Consider the following 22,893-nt stretch of genomic DNA (forward strand, 5'->3'; position numbering starts at 1 on the left):
ATAAACAATGTGGCGGTTTAATGACAAATACATCAACAACAGCCAATAAACACAATTGGCTACACTAACTTCAAATGCTTTGCTACACAACAGAACTGCCTAACTAATCACTACAGTCTCTCTAGCTCGTACAGCTACATTTTCGAGGACTCACTTTGTAGCACACAGTCCTTACTGTTTGCTATCCTGGACTCTACTGTCCTTTCTAACACACTGTCTCTCGTCTGTAAAGGCTTTTTGGTCACATGACCATAACATTGGTCATATTGCGTGCATTAGCAGTAATGTCCCTTGTTCAACAGCCCTTGACCTGTGTGATTGGCCTGAATCATGTGTGTCAGTAGGCCGCACGCACATTAATCCTTTCAGTCCGCCACTAGGGTTATATCAGTATTAAAAGGTTTCTTAGTTTTAATTAACTCTCAACTTATTTTCTTATCTAAAATGGGAGTCATTCAGTAAAAAAAATTGTGTTTCATGTGTAAGCATTTTGCTATGTGTCTGAAGGTCTCATTGTGGATTTTAACTTTTAAAAATGGATACCTGGTATCACTTGGACATTTTACAGCTCACTTAGAAGCAATGCAATTAGAGCCAACCATTTGTTCAATACACTAATTGGGAAAATACTGTCACCTTCTGTAATGACATTTAGCTTCCCAGAGATCTTAAATTTTATAAAAACATAGAGTTAAAGGGTCTTGTTAAGTAGTGATTTAATTTGTATTAATATTAAAATTTCCTTACCTGTTATATGTTAATGGACTTCTAAATCTTGAACTAAATAATTAACCAATATTATTTTCCTGGCTATTTGATACCCTGGAAACTCTGGATGCCTGTCTAATCAAGTGATATGTGCTTCGGACTGTTGATGTGATCCTCTGTTTGGGATACCTCAGGTCAACAAAACATAAAGAAAGTAAAACAAATACAATCTAGAGCAGTAAGCTTTATAACAAATGAATATTCAAAGTTGATTAAAGTAACACCATTAGTAAAATCACTAAACTTATAATAGAGACACTTCAGGACAGAAGAATAAAAAGTAAAGTAGCAATAATACATAAAACACTGAATCATAATTTACAAATAGAAAAACAAAACCTATTAAAATACTCAGAAAGACACAAAGAATGAGGCACATTTCTTATTCCATATGCTAGAAGAAATTCGTACAAGTGCTACTAGTACATTTACAGAATGGAATGGGTTGCATATGAAACAGCCAGGAAAAACAACAACTGGGCAGAATTTAAGTAATTGATTAACATGCATGACTAGATTGACAAATGAAATGTGTATGACAAATGTAAATATCTTCTTTTTTACAATAACTCTGCCTGCCATCATCTTCTACTTTTACAAATCAGGTGCCCAAACAATTCATCGGAAAGCAGACATCAATTTAAAATATTTATAAAAAAACACAAGTTTTCACCTTTTGCAGCCATGCAACCCTTAATTTATTTTTGAAAAAAAATATTTTTTACCTAAATTTTATTTAATTGTCTAATAAACTTTTGGTATATTATTATGTTATTTGTTTTTACCTAAATTTTATTTAATTGTCTAATAAACTTTTGGTATATTATTATGTTATTTGTTTTTACTTTTTTTTTTTTTTTTAAGTATTTCAGTGCACATTTAAAATAATTTTTACTTAATTATTAAGTTGTTACATTTCAAATTATAATGAAGTATTTTTACAATTATTTAAAAAAGTTAAGATTAACAAGTCTTTTCCTTTTTTTTTTCTTCCATATCAAGAAATTGGGAAAAAATAATCCATTTGACCTCAATCAAAAACCTATTCAACGTTTTTACTTCAACAATGCACCAGGTAATTTATCAAGTTATAATGTACATCTCTGCCACACTTTATATATTAAGCATTAATTCCATCCTAACATTAACATGGGAATTTAAAGGTTTTTTTTAATTAAATGTTTGAATAAATTGCATTATTTTATTTAATGTTCCAGGAGTTATTCTGCCTGGTGAGAAAGTTACCTTTCCTTTTGTTTTTAAATCTTCTGAACCTGGAGTTTACACAGAACAATGGAAATTAGGTTTGTTGTTTAGGTTTATGAAAAAAAAGTCAGCATCCTTAAATAAAATATAATTAAAATGTAAATTCAAATACAATTAACTCTTTTTCACTGGACTTAACCAATTCACTTCTATTTCTGTTTTTTTAAATGTGTATTTAACTCCTAAGCAAAGAGAGGTAACTCTAAACAAAAAAAAATCTTTAAAATGTACATAATACAGAAAGAAAAAAATAATAAAGTAGGAAAATATTCTAGTTTCCAAAAATATCTACTTTAAATACCTTTAGAACAAAAACAAGTTTTAAAAATACTCATTATCTTGGTCATACACTTCTGCTTTTCACTAAAACAAAAAGAGTCACTATCTTGTCTCACCTGTAACAAGACATGATGATACGGTCAGTAACTTTCTATCCCCTTGTTACGCTTGTACCTCATTAGTAGGCCTATGCCAGAATAGATGCAGCATTTTATCACAATAGCAGTTTTCTGGTTTAAAGATCTTAAGGCCCTAAATGTGACAACATGAAAATAACATTGATGCTTTTTTTTTATATTGTTCTTTGTTTATGACAGAAACCAGACCAACAGTTTGTGGCGGTGCTGCACTCCTAATAACTTTGAGGGGAATAGGAATCCTAGAAGACAAGTTCAAAGAGCAAAGAGAAAAACTGGAGGTATGTAGGAAATTTGTAAACATTGAGCATTTTAAATAAAGTTTTAACTATAACAGCATTAGGTCAATTTTTTTTTAGTACATAAAACTTTCTTGGTAATAAAATGAAATTGTAATTTAATTCTAGCTTTTAGAGTTCCTATGGCTTAATTACATTGTGGCATTTTCTCCTTAATTTTGAGAATTAAAAAGACACAAAAAAAACTTAAACCACTCAGCCACCATGCCCCTTAAATTTGAGAATTACAATATTTTTGTTCTTTGTCTCTCTCATTTCAATGCACACATTTGAAGGTTCTTAGCCATATAGGCCTACTATTGTAAAACAGTGTCAAAATTAATGCCTGTAAATTCAGATGCATGATTCATTCTGTTGGAAAACATGTCCCCACAAACCTCATGTGATGACTGGTCCCAACCTCTTTATAAGTGGTGAAGTCCCTGTACTATTGTATTTGTATGAGTATCAGAACAATAACATAGCTAGACTGATAGTATGAATTGAATAATTGTAACAGTAACCTACTTTGATTCTCAATGAATTTACATTTAACATTTAACAAACGTTTTATGACTTTTCACGCACATTCTTGGTATATTTTTTCCTGCTGACCAGCGCATTTGTTTACACAGCAAAACAAAACACAAAGTCTTGATCTGAAGTTTCACTAATCAACACCTACCCTTATCAAGGTACTTAATGGACTCCTCCTGACTTATCAACCTTGACTTACAATATTGTTTTATAATTTTGAAGGTGTATAATCATAACCTAGATTGTCAAACAATGTTATAAATTGTTAATAATTAATCTAGGTTATGCTTATGACTCACTAGACTTAATACTTTTGACTTCCAGTGAAGCATTGGTCTTCTGACTCCGTACTGGGCTATTCCCCCTCAGTCTGGTTGGTATCCATCCTGCCATCTTTGCTTCTTGGTCTACCAATCTCCAACTTGTTTGCTTCCAGCCTTTCTCTTCCCCTGTATGTTCCTCCCTATTTTTCAATGTTTTCTGCTGTTCTTCATGTGGTTAAGACTATAGGCTTCAAAATTATTGTACTAAATATTTCTGACTTGTATTTAGACAAACCTTTTTATTAAGCTCATGCAGTTGCTGGAGCATTACTTAAGGAAATAGGATTTACCCTTGTACAAACAATAATAAATAATTAAATTCCTTTTTTTTTAATTTTATATAACTTTTGTGCAGAAAGAGTTGTCAGAAAAACAAGCTGTTGAGATTTGTTCCAGACTTCTCAATGAATTGATTCATAACATCAGAACTCCTGAGCGCTCTCCTTCACCTATTGATGCCTATGTTACCGAAGAAGAATTATTTTTACGTAATAATGCTAGTGTAAGTAATACAATGCCATTAGCACTTTCACTTTGGTTTCAAATTAAGTTTATATTTAAACATTGAAGCAGGTTGATTTGGTTCATGTATTAATATAAGCTCAACCATCATGGTTAAAGATAAGCACAATCTCATTTCCTATAAACTCAAAGATTGCTATCTCTACTTTAATATATTCAAGGCATGGGTAGTATAATATGTCTAATCTGGTTCTGTAGAATTTGTTTTGATCAGAAGATTGCTTGAGTGTTTCTGTGTGCATAGTATTACTTATATGAGTTTGTATTGACCTACTTACAGATAAAACATACACAAGATTGAAGTAACTCTCAGTAGATAAAATATGAATGTTTAATTCAAATAAAATATGAATCTTTAATTCAGAATGGGAATGATCTAGTCTCAGTAACTAGAAGATGTTACTCCTATGAAAGCATAGCCTCAACTGTCTGTTTATCTAAGCTACAGTCTCACTTAGAATTAATGTCATAATTGTGCCTTTTAGTGGGTCTCTACAGTAGGTTTGGCCTATTTCTGTATTGTCTGCATTTCCTCATACGTTTTTTGGCTTGTCTTTTTCATCGATTATTTACTAATAAAAATAAACTCTGGTTAATGAACACTTTTTTCTGTTAAGTCCATGGTTTGAATGATTGGTCTTCCTCCTCATCATCATCAAATTCCATTTAAGTCCTGTTGCTTTAATGTGTGATGTAAAGGAATTTGATTTTTTAACTTGACCTACAGTTTCAATATGACCATCAGAAAATTTCACAACTAAAGGATTTGTACAGTCAACTTTTCCCAGAAGAGGAGAGGGCAGAAAATGTTTGGAGCTTGAGCATTGAAGATCTGTTGGAGGTAAAAGTTGTAAATAGTTGCTCATTTTACATATTTAAATGCTAATATTAACACCAAAGTATGTTTATTACAGTAAGAAATATTTGGTTTATAAACTAAATTTAAACATCATCTGAAAGGAACTGCATTTTGATGACCAAATATGGCCTGAGGGAGCTTATGAATTATAAAAAAAAACAGATACAAGATATAGGAAATTTTTAAATATAATAATATTAATATTGAAAGAGGATGCCATAACTGTGGTACTGTCACTATTTTTTTTTGAATGTGTAGAATATAAACTTTCCAATAATGAGAAAAATCTAAAAAATACTTTTTAAAAAAAGACAAATCATCCTTTATACAGCTGACCAATGTTTGTAAGAACAATTATTTTGACAACTTTGTTCTAGTTCTAGGTCTTGCTGATAAATTTGCAAGCTTGATAGAGGAATTGTAATAAAACTGTGAATTTTAATCTTGCAAAACAAAAATCATAAATGTATATCACTGAATTCTGGGTCAGACTGCCATCCACATTTATAGGGAAACAATTTTAGGAAAACATTTACAGGGAAACATATGTAGGAAGCATTTATAGGAAAACATTTGTAGGGAAAAGGTATATTAAAGGAAAACAATTATTTAAAACTAATATTTACTTTAAAATAATATAATGCATGCATATTACTGAGTGTAAAAGTATTAAATTTGTTGGTGTCCTTTTTGGCCTTTTGTCCTAGAGATAAAAAAAAAACAACTGTTCTATTTGTTTAACAGAGCATCATGAAGCTAGATGAGGATGATGAAAGGAAAGACAACATGTTGCAACTAATGAATGAAATAGTTGGCAAATTGACCTACATCCCAACCAAGCCTCTTCTGGAGCAGATGCAGTACATAGGGTAATAAAAGTCTGCAGCTATTTAACATGACTAAGTTTTTTAAAACATAAATACCCTTAATCACCTTATGCTATTCATTCATATTTAATAAGGATACAGAAATTTGACAAATGGCTGTTAAGTGTTAGCTATCATTTTATGCACAGAAGATTGTTGATCTTTCTCTAAAATCACAATCCATAGATTTCTTTACAAAAATATAATAATCAAACCCATTGTTAGATCAATTTTTGTACAAGTGTGTCTAAATGTTCTTAAAATCTACGAGATGTGTAGTTTGTCTGAGCTTGGTATAGAAAAAGTTTGCAACTCTCAAAAGTAATTAAAGAAAAACTCTATCATTGCTTAACTAGCCTGATCTTATCTCTACAACACCACCTAGCAATAAAGCACTAAGCAAACTTCACCTCTAGACCATCAGAATGTCATTTATGTTCAATATGTATGTATCTTTTATTTGTTTCAGCACCTGGCTTCACATTGATATTTATGTTCATCTAATGGGAAAAAGTCAAATCTCTGTACTGTTGAATTAACTTAAAAGTCTTAACAAAATGTTTCAAAAAGAAATCTCAGTCTTAACATAACAACAAAAAGAAAACATGTTCAACAAATCTAAAAAAAAAAAAATACTATTTCATTTCCATTTCATTTAAACTAGTTGAAGAGAAAAGTGTAGTAAGCTTGTATAGTCCAATATCACATTACTGATAACAAAAAATAAATGTGTGATTATATATAATTTCTGCATGCATTACTTTAAAATTGGGATTCTGTTTTGTTTATAGGTATCAAATTTTTATTGAAGCTATTGATAGAATGGTGGGCGAGTCTTTACTTCTGAGACAAACTATGGGCCTACCAATCAAAAATCAGGATGAGACAGAAAGTAAGTAAGCTTATAAAAATTTGGCTACATTATATGTATTGGATGTAAATTTTAATTTTACAAGAACAAGAGCACATATTAATAAGTTAAGTTTTTTTCTCCTCATTCAAAAGTTATAAGCTATCACCCTTCCCTTTTAAATTCAGTTTTTGAATATTATCAATTTTGTCTCTAGCCCCTCCTTTGTTGTCAAAGATGAGCAAATTTCTCATTTTTTATGAACTGGGAGATGGCTAGGGAGTCCAATACTCACTTTAAAAAGTGCCCCACATACATGGCATTGGTTAGGTTGGGTCTTCTGCATGCAGTTATGCCTGCTTCTTTTCTCCGCCCTTTTTTTAGATCTACTTTCTTTCATGAGGGCCAATTTTCTTGCCTCATATCTTGAGACTTCGACATTCATGGCTTCACATTATGAGGAGCTTTCACGAGCTAGCTATTCCCAGGTATGAATGTCAATCTCACATTCTTTGAGGAAGAGGCAGCTATCAAAGGTGTTTTTGTATTGTTTGTGTAACCCCCCTGAAAGCACTTTTCTGTACACAGCTTCCCATGTAGAAGCAAATTTTAGGCATATTGACTACATGTCCCACCCATCGTTATCTGGATCTTTTAGCGTGGATAATATTCATCTAGGCTGTCACAACTGTAGGATTTCAACTTGGTCAGACCAATTCACCTAATGAATTTTTTTTTACAATGTAAGTGGAAGGAGTTAAGCTTTTTGATGTGGTGGAAATAGAAAGTCTAAAGTGTTGTAGTCCTCCTTTCACTCTTATATGCTTCAAAGTCCTGAACTGAATGAGAATTTTATCTTGATCTTGCAATTCTTTTATTGTATAATTTTATTTTATTTTTATTTCTTGAATGATTGTTGATTGTTTCTTTAATGTTTCATTAAAAAGCAATTGGTCAGAGTAATGAGGCTCCAATACCTGTAGTAGAAGAAGCCCACAACTCAGCAGCTGGTAGGGCTTGATGCAGACACACATTTTTTATTTTTTTTTACAAGTTGTAGTCTCTAGATAACCTGATATTCTAGATCCTATTTATTAGCTAAAAAGTCAAATTTTGACAAATTATTTTAAGATACTTTAACAAAATCTTACTTTTAATTAGTATCTTTATTTATATGAAAACTCATGATGAATTAGAAAATATAAGTAAAAGCTTACTAATTAACACTTTTACAAAACAATTAATTGTTGTCTCTTAACATTACATTTAAGTAAATTAGCTTCCAAACATTACCTTCTAGTAAATCTTAAGCCTCTAACATTACCTTCTAGTAAATCTTTGCCTCCAAGAATAGCCTTCTAGCAAATCTTTGCCTCTGTTTCAGACTGTGCATAGATGTTTGTATTAAATTGTTGTATACTGTGTTTTAATGCAGATCTTAAAATTAGCATCCCAAAATGTTGTACTAACTATTAATCCTTTTCCTATTTTACTAGACTAGGTCTAAAATTAATATTGTACCAAATTTTAGGTTTAGGTTTAATGGCAAATTATTAGTTCATATATATTTTGTGACCATTACTCTATTCTGTTTCAATATTGAAAAAGCTATCACCTACTTTAGAATTGGTTAAAATTGGATGACTTCATGGTCATGTGATATGTCAGCACTGCCCACCACCATCCCCTCCTGTCCTGTAGGAGATTAGGGCTAGGATGTAATCTTATCTTACAGATGGGTGTTACTTCAAAAAAGAAGATGATTATGTCCTACGCGTCATGCATTTAGTCATGTACACTAACTAATGACCTAAATTCTGCCAAGTCACTGGTTTTCCTGGCTAGCTCAGGCAACCCATTCCATGCTCTAATAGCGCTAGGGAAGAAGGAGTATTTGTACAAATTTGTCCTAGCATATGGGGCGAGGAATGTGCCTTTATCTTTGTGTCTTTCTGAGTATTTTATTAAATTTTGTTTTTGTATTGGAAGATTATGGTTCAGTGTTTTATGTACAATTGCTACTTTACTTTTGAGTCTTCTGTCCTGAAGGCTGCCTAAATTTAGCGATTTTACTAAAGGTGTTACTCTAGTCAAATGTTAAGATTCGTTTGTTATGAATCTCACTGCTCTATTTTGTGTCTGTTCCAGTTTCTTAATGTTTTCTTGAGTTGAGGGGTCCCAAACAGAGGATGCATATTCTATTATTGGCCTAACCAAGGTTAAATAACATTTTAGTTTTATGTTCTTATTTGATTTATAGAAATTTCTTTTAATAAACCCTAATACTTTAATGTTTGATTTTTTGATAGTTTCATCAATATGGGGATTCCATGATAGTTTTTCATTTATTATAACACCTAGGTATTTTGATTTGATTTGATTTGATTTGTTGATTTGAGGCACATCGGCACAATTTAGGCCATGTCGTGCCTGCATTTTTAGTCTGTGTCACTTGGTTACCATGAATAAGATAAGTGGAATTAATTTGTTTTAGTTTTTTTGTTACTCTCAATGCAATAATAACCTTTAATTTTAAAAGAACATCTATGATGTGTACAATGAACAAACAAAAAATAGGCCCAAATATTGACTAGGTCACTTTAATGCATTAACTGTGGGTTTTTTTTTTTACTTGTGTAATTTTTGAAAATTAAACCAATACTATGCTTCCAGTAGTTCAGCATTAAAAATGAAGCCATATTAACTTCTATTATATACATTTGATGAACTAAGTATTCAACTATTCCCATAAGCTTTAATACTGATCACTCCATTAGATGGAGCAGGGTAGATGAGTGGTAAAGGGATTGACTTCTGAACTGACTGGTCCCAGTGAAGACTGGAATTTTGAATTTCAGGATCTCTAGGACACCTCTAAGTCCTCCTAACCTTTCCTGCTTTGTAGGGGAAAATAAAGATAATTGGTCATTTATTAACCATCTGCCATATAAATGGATAACTCCTTTGCATTGCAAAGTCTGAAAGGAGTACTTTCCTTTTTTTTTTTACTCCATGATATGAAAAGAAAAATATGATAGAAGTCAAGATTTTTTTTTTACAAAATGACATTACCAGTTAGAATTTTGCACCTTATTTTTGTTTCAGCCTGAATTGAAGAACCAATAGAAACATTAGCAGTAGCTGTAATATTAGAATTAACTTTGTTTTGTTACTATAATTTTTTTTTCTTGTTTTTATTTATTTTTTTCAGTTCACATTTTTTTTTGTTAATTTCTAATTTTGATACATTGATTTGCATTAAAAAAATAATGATTTATTGTAATTAACTAGATTTTTTTTCAATATATTTCATTATTTATTGATATTTTTTTATCAATGTTTGTTTAGCTTACTATAGTATCTTGCCAAGATTAATAAATAACTTGTTTTGTTAAATTTTGTAAATTTTTTTTAAACTGAGTGACTTATTCTTTTTTTTTTCTTTATCTCTAATTTTCTTGATGGGGAAAAAATCTGTGAACATTAAAAAGCCACTGTTTGAAATTTAATTTTCTTTTCTTCTTTAAGATGAGGGGCGTCGAGGTATCAAAAGTAAATCAGGTTCTCAAAACAAGGTGCCAGTCAAAGATGTTAGAGCATCTAAAACCCCTGTAAGTTTTACATGTGAACATTTGGTCTGACATATATATATTACACCCATCTTAGCTTGTGTTAAAGAATAGTCAATGCACTATAACAATATCTATTTTTACAAAGCTTATATCAACTCACTCTGTCTGCCTGACTTGTGAAATGATTGTAAACGTTATTTCTCCCACACCCATTCTCAGATCAAGCTACAAAAGATAAATCAATATTAAAAAAAATATCAATTAGTTAATTAATTATCAGTAATTAATTATTTTGTTTGGTTATCAAACGAGGTAAATAAATCCAACAGTTATGAGACAGATTTGGGTGTGTATGTGGAGTTATCCCCCTTATTATATTTTGTGCATGTTTTTCTCCCACTTCCAATTCTTGTATTAATTTAAAATTTTGCTTAATTATTCATAGTCAATACCAATACATGAATCTTTCAAAAAATTAAACCAATAAGTGGAATTAATTTATATTGTTTTATATAGAAATTGGGAGCTAATCCCTGCATTGTTTAGTTAAATGGCAATGCTTTTTCAGTTCTTCCCCTTAGTTTTTTTTTCTGTTTTTTTTTTAAAACATTTAATATTTTGCTTGTTATACACTCTACTGTTCCAGCCAATCAAACCTGATGCTAAAGGTAAAGCAGCTCCATCACCTGCCCCAGCCACCAAGAAAACTCCTCCTCCTGTCAAAACACCGCAAGCACCTGTAGCTCTTCAGCCTTCAACCACAGAAGCAGTTCCAGAGCAGAACAGCTCTGAGGCCACAAATGTCCTTGTGGTAGAACAAGAACTCTCTCCTGCAGAGAAACTTTACAAGTCAACATTTGCCCTACAGGTTAGCAGAATATGATTTATGCAAAATAAGTTATGCCTCTTAGTCAACACAAATGAATACAAATCAACCAATTAAAGAAGTTCAATTCTACTAGCTTTGGAGAGAATGACATAAATGCATCCCCATTATAACATCACAGTAATTGTTAACTAAAAATACATCTGTGGTTCTATTCTCTGCTGTCTTGAATCTCAATCAGGGAAGAACTTTTAACTATTTCTTTTTTTTCCTTTTGTGTATTGTGTTAAATAAGTCCTTATCACTTAGTAAACGGCTCTACCATCTAATTTAGCTTTAGGTAACAATTTTCTCAACTCTATAAGACCCAATAATTTCCAGATTGTTGTGAAATTCCTCACATGAGCTCTAGTCTTTGTGATGCCCTAAAAGCTTTCTGAAACATTTTCATAGTTGAAACGCTTCCTTCCAGCTCTGCTGTTACTGTTTAGTATTTGCAGTTTTTACAAAAATGTTGTCATCGCCTAGGGAAGTGCTTTTACCTTTTAAGATTGTTGTTCTTTTTGTTCTTTGTTAGAATCTAATTATGTTAATAATTATGGACAGTATGGGGGATGATCATATGCCAAAGGCTATCCTTTTTGGTGAGCTGAAAGCTTTAAAGGCCAGCTTAGGTGATAGCTTGCTTTTAGGTTTTAACAGACATAGAAGAAAGCACCTGGCAGCAGGTAGCTTCCGAATGAGACAGATGGACATTTATTACAAACCGAGGTATACATACCAAAAGGAAATCTGCTGAGGACAGACATCAACAGCACTATAAGAACCTAAACTGCCCACTGGCAGATAACAGTTGTGATAAAACATTTAGATCACAGCTAGGACTGTGTAGCCACAGGAAATACTGTACTCCTCCTTCATCTTCGTACTTGAAGAGAAGCTTTATTATGTTTATGTTGAATTCTTTTTTTATCCTTAGGTGTATGACATTCTGGGAGATATGGCAGATAAGATGGACGACATGTTTGGAGCAATGAAAAATGACAAAGGAAATTTTATCTATTAGTGTGAAGAGGCTGTTATACAAAGATATACATGTATATATTTATAACTTTATTGCAAGATTTGTTTGTTTTCATGATTTTAAAACTCTGTGATATTATTGTAATTATAGAGATGTTAATATCTTTCTGTATTTATACCATGTGATGTGAACGACTGTTACTGTAACTTGAACTTGGTATGAAGATATTAAATGTACTACTTTACACTGTATTCAATTTGGTTATTGGCAATATTTTATTCATTACTTCTCTTAGTGCAGCAGAGCAACATTTACATACTCTGAAGTTTGGCTGTTCATTAGATTTTGTCAAGAAGCAGAAAATGTATATATAGAAACATATAGAATGCTTAAAATAATACCCAGATTTAAAAAATAAATTTAGATTTAGTAAAAAAAAAAAAAAAAAAAAAAAAACCTAGTAAGCTTCAATACCAATATTTTAGGTCACAAATTACAATCAGCCAGACCAACCCCTTCACAAAATGTTAAGGTAAATAATAATGCATCAATAGTGAGCTTGCAAACAATAAATTGGCTTGACACTACATTTGAGAGTGTATTTAATTGTTATGTAAAGTTTTTGTTTGTTATAAATGTTTGAACTTAATAAAGATGATTACATCTTAGCCAAAACAGCTGGATGGCAGTCATAGTCCAAGTGCATAATAATGAACAAGACCATATATAAAATTAAGACCTGGACACTGACAAAGACAACCGAAAATTTACTAAGTACATGGGAACAAATATTCTTAGGAAAATCTATGGTGCTATACAAGATGAAACAAGGTGGAGGACACGCACTAACCATGAGATATATCATTTGTATGAAGACCCACCAATAGTGACCGAAATTAAAAAAAAGAACAGAATACGTTGGGCAGGTCACATTGAAAGAATATCAGAACAGAGGAGTGAAAATTATATACAGGCAAGAAACAAAAGCCAGGAGACCCAAAGGCAGATGATGATGATGTGGAGACAGATCTACAACAGCTTGGGGTTCGGGCGTGGATATGAAAGGCCCAGTAAATATCTGAATGGAGGGATGCGTTGAAGCATGGGCTGTAGTGTCATTGGGATGGATGGATGGATATGTTTTGTACCTATTACTCAACAACAAAAAATCAACTGAATCAACAGATACATAAACTTATTCTGTTCAAGGAGGAAAAGAGAACATTATTGGCCCCTCTCACCATGGAAGATGAAAGCTTTGTAAGTGTTGAATATGGCCTAGCCACATAAAATATTGTACATTTCCTTTATTATTTTTTTTTTGACAAAAAGACAAGCCTTTATTTGTTGTTATTGTCAAAAATATGAGAATCCTATTTTCTTAAAAAAAAAAACAATTACAACAAATCAGCCCTTTGTTTGTAAAGTGTGCATGTTTCATGTTAGGAACTAACTTAGTAACCAATAGATTAAACTGATCAGTTCATTGCAATGCTAGAAAAAATGTTTTCAGTAACATTTACTATCTTTTGATATTGGGGGTGAGGTGGCTTGGGGTCTTGTGTTCAAATCTTGTCGAAGACTGGGATTTTGGGGTGTCCCTGAGTCCACCCAGCTCTAATGGGTACCTAACTATAGTTGGGGAAAGTAGAAGGCAGTTGGTCTTTGTGTTGGCCAAAGAAACAGATGACCTTACCATCATCTGCCCTAAAGATTGGAAGGTCTGAAAGGGGAACTGTGCTTTAGTTTATTCCGATATTTACTGTGAGACTGTGAATATAAATATTACAATTCTCTGAAAGTTTGACATGGTTTGAACAGGTTTTTAAATTAAAACTATTACATCTGAGCCTAAAGCTCCCATAGGACAGAGCAGGGGATGGCAGCAGGAAGGGTTCAACCCTGGGACCATTAAGACAACAATCAAGAGCCCATATCATATGGCCAGGCAACCATCCTTAAGTCTCTAAAATATGTTATGAATACGTCACAATTAATAAATAAAAAAAAAAATAAGTAAAGTATTTTTACCAAATAAAGTTTATTATATTATTTTTGTTGTATTTTGGTCTAAATCTATTAAAAAGGGACATGAGACAAAATATACGTTATTCAGTTGACAGTTTTAAGCAAATATTTGTACATAACATTATTTAGTTAATTTGTGTGTGTGTGTGTATGTGTTATGATTGTGTACAAAATCTATAATATAGCAACAACAATAATCGGAACAATCCATGAACTAAACAAAATATATTGAACAATTCATGAGTAGTCAAAAAATTCATTAACACATAACAAAACATCAACAATTTATGAAACGCTGAAACACAAAAAAAAATAAAAAAAAAATTGACAGTCAATAAAGAAACATTGTACAGAAATGAAAGTTTTGTGAAAAGAGAATACCAAGGGACATAAATAACAGTGAAACATACATAGAGACTACACAGAATTTAGTCGTTTAGTTGAGAGCCGTTATGAACAAATATTTATAGATGCATACATGAGAGAGAGAGAGAAAGATGAAATAGTTACAATAGTGACCAGCAATGTTATAGTTCCAATGAGAAAATATTGACAGCTACAATTTAATAAAAGGGCTGAAGAGTCTGCTGATAACTGTCATTATAAATATATTTACATATAAACCATTGCAAGCAGCGCAGTCTGCAAACATTTTGTAGTTTCTTTGCACAGTGGGGGTGCTCCCCTCTCTTCAACAACAAAATGAGCTATACAAAACTTATGTGCCCAGCGCCAAAAAGACGAGCAGAGGCTATGGGGGTGAGGACTGGGGCATTAGCTGTTGTTGGCTGGCGATGTCCTACCAGCACCTGGTGCCACCCAGTCTACAGAGTACTTGTGGAACACCCGGTATGGTGTTTTGTCATGCTGCTCAATCTCTGTGACGTAAGTTTTGTTTGACCGGCTGTCTGTGGTGAGTCCTAGCAGCCACTTCCTGCACTCCTCAGACTGGGTGGAGGTGACATTCTTGGCCAGCCAAACATCTACCCATTTCAGCATGTTGGCATACTTCTTCTGAGTGACTTGCTTGTGACTCTAAAACAGAAAAAAAAAAAAAAAAAAAAAATTAACAAAAATATAATATAAAAGGTTACTAATTCTTATACTGTGTTCCAGTCCAGAAACTTGTATTATTGATTTATAACTTTTGCTGTTACAGATGTCATAGATTATTACTTTGATTTTAATCTTTTGCAACAAATGTTTCTGAAACAATTTAAGTCAACAGTTTCCAAAATAAATAAATAAGTAAAACCTCAATGAAATCCTGCTAAGTCAACATCAATGAAACTTTGTTACAAGAAATGTAAGGAAATGTAAATGTAAAAATGTTTTAAAAAAAAGACAAAGCTAAACAATCAATTTCATCTCTTAAGACAAAATGATTCTAAAAGAGAAATGCAAACCAAGGTAGTTAAATAGCAAAAACATTGACCTCACTATATAGAGAAAACTTGAAACTAATTCAGCCAAAAGCCCATTTTTTTAATGAAAGGGAAGCGATCACAAGGGCAAAGAAAATACTTCAGGGACACCCTAGAAGCCTTCAGCAATGAATCTGCTACCTAGGAGACGAAAGCACCTAATAGAGCATTGTGAAGAAACAAGTTCCTTTAATAGTAAAGTGCCTTTTATTGTGAAGCATTCAAACATAACATATTTACAAGGCGAACATTATCTACAGATAACCAACTCCACTAGATGTCTTCCTTTCTTCTTGTTTACAACACACTCGTGACTTCCCGCAAATACTTTCACTCCCAGGTACCCAACACTTAACTGTGTGTCACGGTTGACCACACATAGTAACCGTGTCACAACAAGCATCACACACAAATTGCAGAGGACAAGAGTGCATGGCAGGTTCACATAGTTCTCACCAGCCACATGAGGAGCCATAAAACCCCAGTGCAAAGCCCTAAGCCTCATGGATGAAAAAAATGGTCATCACTGAACTATGATGGACAAATATGTAAATATATTTTTTTTTTTACTTTTGCATAATTAAAACTAGTTAGACTTGCACAACAAAACCACAAAGTTACCTAATGGTGAGGCAGAGAAATAAAAAAGCACTCCTGCATCTTTGTAGAATCCAAGTATGGGAACAGAGGAGAATTTAAAATAGCAATATGTCAACAAACAGACGTTATAAGACCCAAATGAAAGCTAACATTGAAAACAGGCAACGGCAACAAGAAAAAGATCTTAGGTGTCTACTGGCTGTGTCTAAGATGTAACTAAATTTGAAGGTCACAGTTCAAGTCTGCATAGTGTCACGAGTTGAGTCTGTGATCTATTTCGACCAGTTTCTAGAAGCAAGTTCAAACCACTGCAAGTGTCCAGCGTAAACAAGTTAATTTTAGATATCCAATCAAAGAATGAGGTTAAGGGAAAAAAATAGCATACGTCAGCTTCTAGAAGGTCAAAGTTACTAAAATAATTATCTGAGAAGGTTCCATGATTCTGGAACATACGATCAAAGAAAGTATAAATAAGGGGAAAGTCAGTTAGACGGGGTCATCGCATAGTAGTAGTTCCTGTAGAGCGATGGTCCTCGCTCAGTTCTTGATTAGTAATAAGTTTTGTGATATTAGTGGGTCCATTAAGTAAAGTTTTAGTAGTTGAAGTTGAAGTTATACTAAGTGAAGTTTTATGTATCTTTAAGTTTTATTTATGAAGTGTCAAGTTGTTATTGAATTAAGAAGTTAATTTGATGTGAAGGTTGAAGAAGTTATTAAAGAAGTTTGAAGAAAATACAGAGAGATGTTTCTTTCTTCATTTCATTGAATTGTCAAGTTTGATAATATAATCCCTTAGGCATGTCAAATACAGAACTTTAAATCTTCAGTCTTTAAAGACATTCCCTTTTTATATTATAGTAAAATAAAAACTAGACAAATACACAAAGCCCAAGATATCAAAAGTGGAGCTGGATAGCACACCTTGCCAAAACCAGCTACCAAAGATGCAAGGCATGCCAGGGAAAGAGGAAAGTGGGCCGTCCCAAGCAAACTTGGAAGAGGTCAGTCATCAGTGAAGCGGAGGATACTGGAATGACATTGGAGCAGATGAAGAAAGCTGCTCAGAACTGAGTTTGGTGAAGAGGTGTGGTTGCAGCACTTTGCTCCCCAGGGAGTTCACAGGATTAAATCTAAGTCAATTAAAATAAATTATTTAGGAAGATACAAAATTTAAAAATAATAATAATAACACAGAGCCAGATTCAGCCAACAGACATGGTTTGCTAACACTTAAATAAATAAATAACCTCCTTACTTCATTCGTACGAGCCAGTCTGGCACACTTGTACATCACAAGCCCTGTGTTCTTAACAAACATATGATGATAGGAGTTGTGCTGAAACTTGACACTAGTGTTGTCTATACTGTGCACACGCCTTGATAAACCTTAAACAAAAAAAAAAGGAAAACTATATTTAAAGCTTCACCCCTTTACTGATAAAAATAATATTTCATAAGTTAACAAATATGAATTTTAAAACATTGGGGTACTAAAAGTAATTATTAATGCTTTTTTAAAAACTATGACACAGACAAATATTACAGTAAAATAAATTATAACCAAACTATATAACCCAGTGATGCCCAAACTACAGCCCGCGGGCCAGATCTGGCCCGCGACGTGCTTCTATCCGGCCCACCAAAGCATTGGAACAAAATGTTAAAAACAAAGGTAAAAAATTATAATGTTGAAAAAAATATTCTCACTAAGTTATGATTCTCCCTCATTCTTTGATGAATTCCATCTTTTTGTTTGGTATTTTAATATTCATAGTAAATATTTTTTTATTGTAAGAACACAAGTGTTTTTTTTTTTTTCAATGACGATAAAACTTGACAGCTATTTTTAATTCTTGGAAAATTCCGCTACTGTCTTGAGCTAGCCGTGTCCTTGACACCTTGTGGTGCAACACAGAACATCATCGATGCATAGTTTTGGGTCGTGTTCTTTTCATATCAAAGCGATAGGTACCGTCAGTGTTTCACGTTTATGATTGAATGAAATGGGAGAGAAACGAAATGTGGACTCTGAATGTAGAAGCTTTCAGGAAAAGTGGACAGATCTTTACTTTTGTTGTGGAATATGATAGTAAGCCAACATGTTTGATTTGTAAAGAAAATGTGTCTCTTTTTAAAGAACATAAAAGGCATTATGAAGTTAAACATATAAACACATATGGTGGCATTCTTGGTTTGAGCCCCGAAGACAAGATTGCCAAGTTACGACTAGAGATTGGGGAATTGACAAGAATATTTAACAAAAAGAGACAAGACAATGAGTCTGCGATAAGGGCCAGAGTTGCTCACATCTTAAGTAGAGCAATGAAGACTTTTTTTCCGATGGCGAATGTGTAAAAAAAAAGTGCTTGCTAGCAGTGATGGAAGAAATGTGTCATGAAAAAAAGAATGCAGTAGAAGCTGTCAGCCTTTCTCGCATGACAATTACAAAGCGAGTGGAAGATATTGGAGTAAATCTTCATTTACAATTAAAAGACAGAGCAGCAGAATTTGAAATGTTTTCTACTGCTGCTGACGAGTCCACTGACATAACTGATACTGCTCAAATCTTGGTATTTTTTTTTGCGGAAGAAATAGCAATTTTGATATATCAGAAGAGCTAGCAGCTATGAGGAGCATGCATGGGACTACAGCTGGAGAAGATCTGTTCAAAGAAGTGTCAGCCATCATAGAGGACCTTGCTCTTCCTTGGAATAATTATTTGGAGTGACTACTAATGGCGCTAGAAATATGGTTGGATGTCACAGCGGACTGACAGCAAGAGTTATTTAAAAAGTTGTTGAATCAAATGGAACTGAACCCCTGCAGCTTCACTTTATCATTCACCAACAAAATCTCTGTGGAAAGGTTTTGAATTTGGACCATGAGATCATGATTGTGTTCAAATATTTATGACCGATAAATCAAAACAAGTGCCACAAATAAACGACTCCTCATGGCTGTGGGATTTGGCTATTTTATGCGAGATCACATCACATCTAAATGAACTCAACACCAAACTCCATGGGAAAGACTAATTGATTTCGCATGTGTATGCAGACATATGTGCTTTCCAAACAAAATTGGAACTCTTCATTTAACAGGCGGAAAAGGTGCATCTTGTCCACTTTCAGACCTGTACCACTCTACAAAATGATAAGCAGCTAAATATGTCTTTCCCTAAAGAAAGAATGATCAAACTTCTGAGGCTCTTGATGGATAATTTCAGTGAAAAATTAGTGGATTTTCAGAATTTAAAAAATGAGATCCGTCTTTTTGAAAATCCGTTTGCTGCCGATGTGTCAAGTGCCCCGACAGATCTGCAACTGGAACATTGACTTACAAAGCCAGACATCCCTGCTTGTGTCAAGTGCTCCGACAGATCTACAACTGGAACTGATTGACTTACAAAGCCAGACATCCCTGCTTGTGTCAAGTGCTCCGACAGATCTACAACTGGAACTGATTGACTTACAAAGCCAGACATCCCTGCTTGACAAATTTCAAGTGATGCAGACCATTGACTTAATTCTGCTCCATCATACCTGAGGAAGCGTTTCCAAATCTTCGAAAACAAGCGCTAAGGATGATCACAATGTTTACAAGCACTTATTTGTGTGAACAAACTTTTTCAATGATGAAACGAGCGAAAACCATGTGACGTAATCGACTCACGGATGAAAATCTAGATTCCGTGCTCCGACTTGGTGTTTCATCTATGCAGCCAGATATTCAGAAGATGGTTTTGGATAAACTTCATGCATCACATTAATTTATGTAAACTATTAAAAATAGTTTATACTGTATTGTATATATTTTTTTTCTTATTGGTGATATGGCCCGCGACACGAATGCCGAAAATTAAAGTGGCCCGCAGACCAAATAAGGTTGGGCATCACTGATATAACCTATAACGCAATTTTATTTTTTTCAAATGTCTAATTAAAAGTTCATGGGGTAAGTTGGTAGATTGGCCAAAGACACCTATAATGCAAAAGAGACCAAATATCCACTACATATAAGACCAGATTTTGTAGCCCCTTATCCTTTGTTACTAACTAAAACTGCCTGGACTATAGGAAAGCTCTGTAACAATCCCAGTAGAAAAATCTGATTATTTCAGGCTGAAATTGAAATTCAATGAGAAAAATGATACTAGCTCTACAAAATTAAAGGGGTTGCTAAGTAAACGTTAGCAAAAAAAAATAAATAAATAAAAAAACCAATAAGGACAGACTTTACTTAAGTATATAGATGAGGGTGAGGCCCAAAAGAAACCTACCATCAGGGGAAGATCCAATCTTTTTCCTTTTGCTTGCACTTTCCAATCCCTTGTCATCATCATCTTCATCATCTCCAAGGCCACCATCGCTTTCTGCTCCACCCCTTTTATCATCGTCATCATCATCACCACCCATAGGAATCCTGCTAGACCTGGCCAGGGCTGCAGCATCATCAATGTTCTCATCATCATAATCATCAGTCACAGTTGTTGCGGGGGTGGCAACAGTCTTGTCAGCATCTGCGTCATCAGAGGACTTCTGAGTAACATTGTCTGTGGGAGATTTCTCTTTCTCTGACAGCTCTGAGTCTTGGTTAGATTCTGTTTTAACTGGAAGATGAGAAATTAAAAGACAATGAGCTATTACTGAATACAAATAAATAGTAAAGTGAACCTTGTGATCTACAGGGTAGATGATGTTAAGGTGGTTTGTTTCTGTGGCCCAAGGGTGTCATGTGGCCAGCACAACAACCAACCGTCTTTACTTTTCCCCAACTTATGCCAGGTACCCATTAGAGCTGGGTGGACTTAAAGGCACCCAAAGATCCTGAAGTTAAAAATCCAAGTCTTCAACAGGATTTGAACATAGGACTACCTGTTTGGAAGCCAATGTCAGTCAGCCGCCATGCTCGAATACAATTAAATGGCTTTATCAATTTTTTGGGTGGAAACCTGTCATGTGCCTCTGCACAATTTGACATGTGCATTATCTGACACACTGTTATGTTTTGGTTATGCAAAGTTCTTTCCTTTTTGGTCACTGGAGATGAAATTTCTTTCTGGTGTTTTGTGACTCTTTTGCATGGCACTTATTTTGTTTCTATTCTCTAGTTAGCTGATCTGTAATGATTGTTCTTGTGGCTGGGTTATTCGATTCAAGTTCAGTAGAGCAGTGAATACAGACATAGGTTTGTCTTGATTATTTTAGGGAACCAACCGTGGGCCAGTTTTGGAGCCAGCTTAAAGTTAAGTGTTGGTTATTGGTTATTAAGTCAAGATGTACAGTAAACATGAGTTGTCAGTTCTGGGTGTAACCCCTAGTTAGTATAAATAATGTTATCATTCTTACATGCTAATCTGAACCAGAGCCTGAGCTAAACATTTATTTGGTAAATGGCATAATTATTGTTAGTTTTCAATAAAAATCCAATTAGTTTGAACATAAATATTTGTCTTTTTAAGTATGAAAGAACAATATAAGCTTTTTTTTAAAAGTGCTTTTAGGTTTTATGTTGACAGAAGATTTAAATATTACCTTTTGCTGAACTATCTCTTTCTTTCCTCTTTTTATTTTCTGAGTTCTGGTCAACTCTTTCTTTCTCGACCTCTTCTTCTTCTTCCTCCTCCTCTTCTTCCAGTTCCTCATTCATCTCGTGTTGTTTTTTGAACAATTCCCAGTCTGGGTTTTTCTTTTTATTTCTGTAATTGAAAGACTCAGTTTAGAACAAAGTCAAATAGTAGTACAAAATGTAAACTTCAAAAGAAATTTTCTTAATGGTCAATAAATAGCCCACATGCAACTCAAAATTCAGAAAGGAAAGCCACATAAATGGTGGATTATCAAAGGAGCAAAAGCATTAACTTCAAGCCACACACAAGAAAATTGTCTGTAAGCTCCAAATTAAATTCAACATCTTCCAGATAAAAACTGATGATTCAATTTGAAACATAAATTCTTTGACATCGGTATTCAAGGTTGAGTTTTATGTGGTGTCAAAACTTTAGCAAAGCAGGAATTGGTGCTTGGTACTAGATGACTGAAGTAAATCAGGCCACCTGACTTTAAATCAGCTTTATAAAGGGAAGAAGAAAGGCCTAAAAGATAATATGGGTAACTCATTAACTATGAATTCTTCATTGTCTTAAAAGGGAAATTTAAGTTGTAATTTATAAGCCTAAAAATGTAATTTCTAAGCCAATGGCCTCCTTGATTTTTCTTAACAAAAATTACAAACTTTCAAGCCAACTGGTGGAAGGGCAGAAACTAAAGTTTCTTTTAGTAATTCCTATCATTTAGATGTACACATAGGAATAACTGAGATATCATCTCATATAATTATAGAATGATGCTTTATGTTTTGTCATTATAAGATGTGCCAATGCTTTAGAAGAGGAATGTTTAAAAAAAAAAAAAGCATTAGTTTTGATGGATCCACTTTGATAGTTGTTACCTGACTAAATATACAGGTCTACTATTGCCAACCCTGTGCATAAACTCTTCATTTTTCTTGGTGGTCGTATACTCTGTTAGGTAGGAGGACCATGTACTGGTTTCCTTGACTGAGTCATTAGATTCAGGGGGCGGGTCCAACATATCAATCTCCATCTGAGCTGTCAGGCTTCTCTGTTCAAACAGAAACATTGAAATATCTGTACCGAACATGACATGATAAATCATCTTCATTTACTTTGTTAGACCTCATTCAAACTTGTGGACATAATGTTATCATTACTG

General features: G+C 33.4%; 2 protein-coding genes across 6 annotated transcripts in view; one reads left to right on the forward strand and one right to left on the reverse strand.

Moving 5' to 3' along the window:
* The window catches only part of LOC106077994 (MYCBP-associated protein-like), a 28,471-nt gene extending 16,113 nt beyond the window's left edge, over nucleotides 1-12,358 (forward strand). For 3 of the 4 annotated variants that reach the window (XM_013238714.2, XM_013238715.2, XM_013238712.2), the window contains exons 14-24: nucleotides 1,771-1,843; nucleotides 1,986-2,072; nucleotides 2,631-2,731; nucleotides 3,944-4,090; nucleotides 4,838-4,951; nucleotides 5,714-5,838; nucleotides 6,627-6,727; nucleotides 7,633-7,695; nucleotides 10,214-10,296; nucleotides 10,904-11,125; nucleotides 12,063-12,358. In XM_013238714.2, the coding sequence (XP_013094168.2) occupies nucleotides 1,771-1,843; nucleotides 1,986-2,072; nucleotides 2,631-2,731; nucleotides 3,944-4,090; nucleotides 4,838-4,951; nucleotides 5,714-5,838; nucleotides 6,627-6,727; nucleotides 7,633-7,695; nucleotides 10,214-10,296; nucleotides 10,904-11,125; nucleotides 12,063-12,149 (1,203 nt within the window). In that variant the 3' untranslated portion in view covers nucleotides 12,150-12,358. The remainder of the gene's footprint in view (nucleotides 1-1,770; nucleotides 1,844-1,985; nucleotides 2,073-2,630; nucleotides 2,732-3,943; nucleotides 4,091-4,837; nucleotides 4,952-5,713; nucleotides 5,839-6,626; nucleotides 6,728-7,632; nucleotides 7,696-10,213; nucleotides 10,297-10,903; nucleotides 11,126-12,062) is intronic. The other variant, XM_056016915.1, reaches the window with a different exon arrangement.
* Nucleotides 12,359-14,129: 1,771 nt separating this feature from the next.
* The window catches only part of LOC106077992 (paired amphipathic helix protein Sin3a-like), a 32,675-nt gene continuing 23,911 nt past the window's right edge, over nucleotides 14,130-22,893 (reverse strand). For both annotated transcript variants that reach the window (XM_056016913.1, XM_056016914.1), the window contains exons 26-30: nucleotides 22,610-22,782; nucleotides 21,694-21,857; nucleotides 20,439-20,768; nucleotides 17,415-17,545; nucleotides 14,130-15,170 (exon numbers count right to left, since the gene is read on the reverse strand). In XM_056016913.1, coding sequence (XP_055872888.1) covers nucleotides 14,910-15,170; nucleotides 17,415-17,545; nucleotides 20,439-20,768; nucleotides 21,694-21,857; nucleotides 22,610-22,782 — 1,059 coding nt within the window. In that variant the 3' untranslated portion in view covers nucleotides 14,130-14,909. The remainder of the gene's footprint in view (nucleotides 15,171-17,414; nucleotides 17,546-20,438; nucleotides 20,769-21,693; nucleotides 21,858-22,609; nucleotides 22,783-22,893) is intronic.

The sequence above is a fragment of the Biomphalaria glabrata genome, chromosome 18 (genome assembly GCF_947242115.1).
Source record: "Biomphalaria glabrata chromosome 18, xgBioGlab47.1, whole genome shotgun sequence".
Lineage (NCBI taxonomy): Eukaryota > Metazoa > Mollusca > Gastropoda > Planorbidae > Biomphalaria > Biomphalaria glabrata.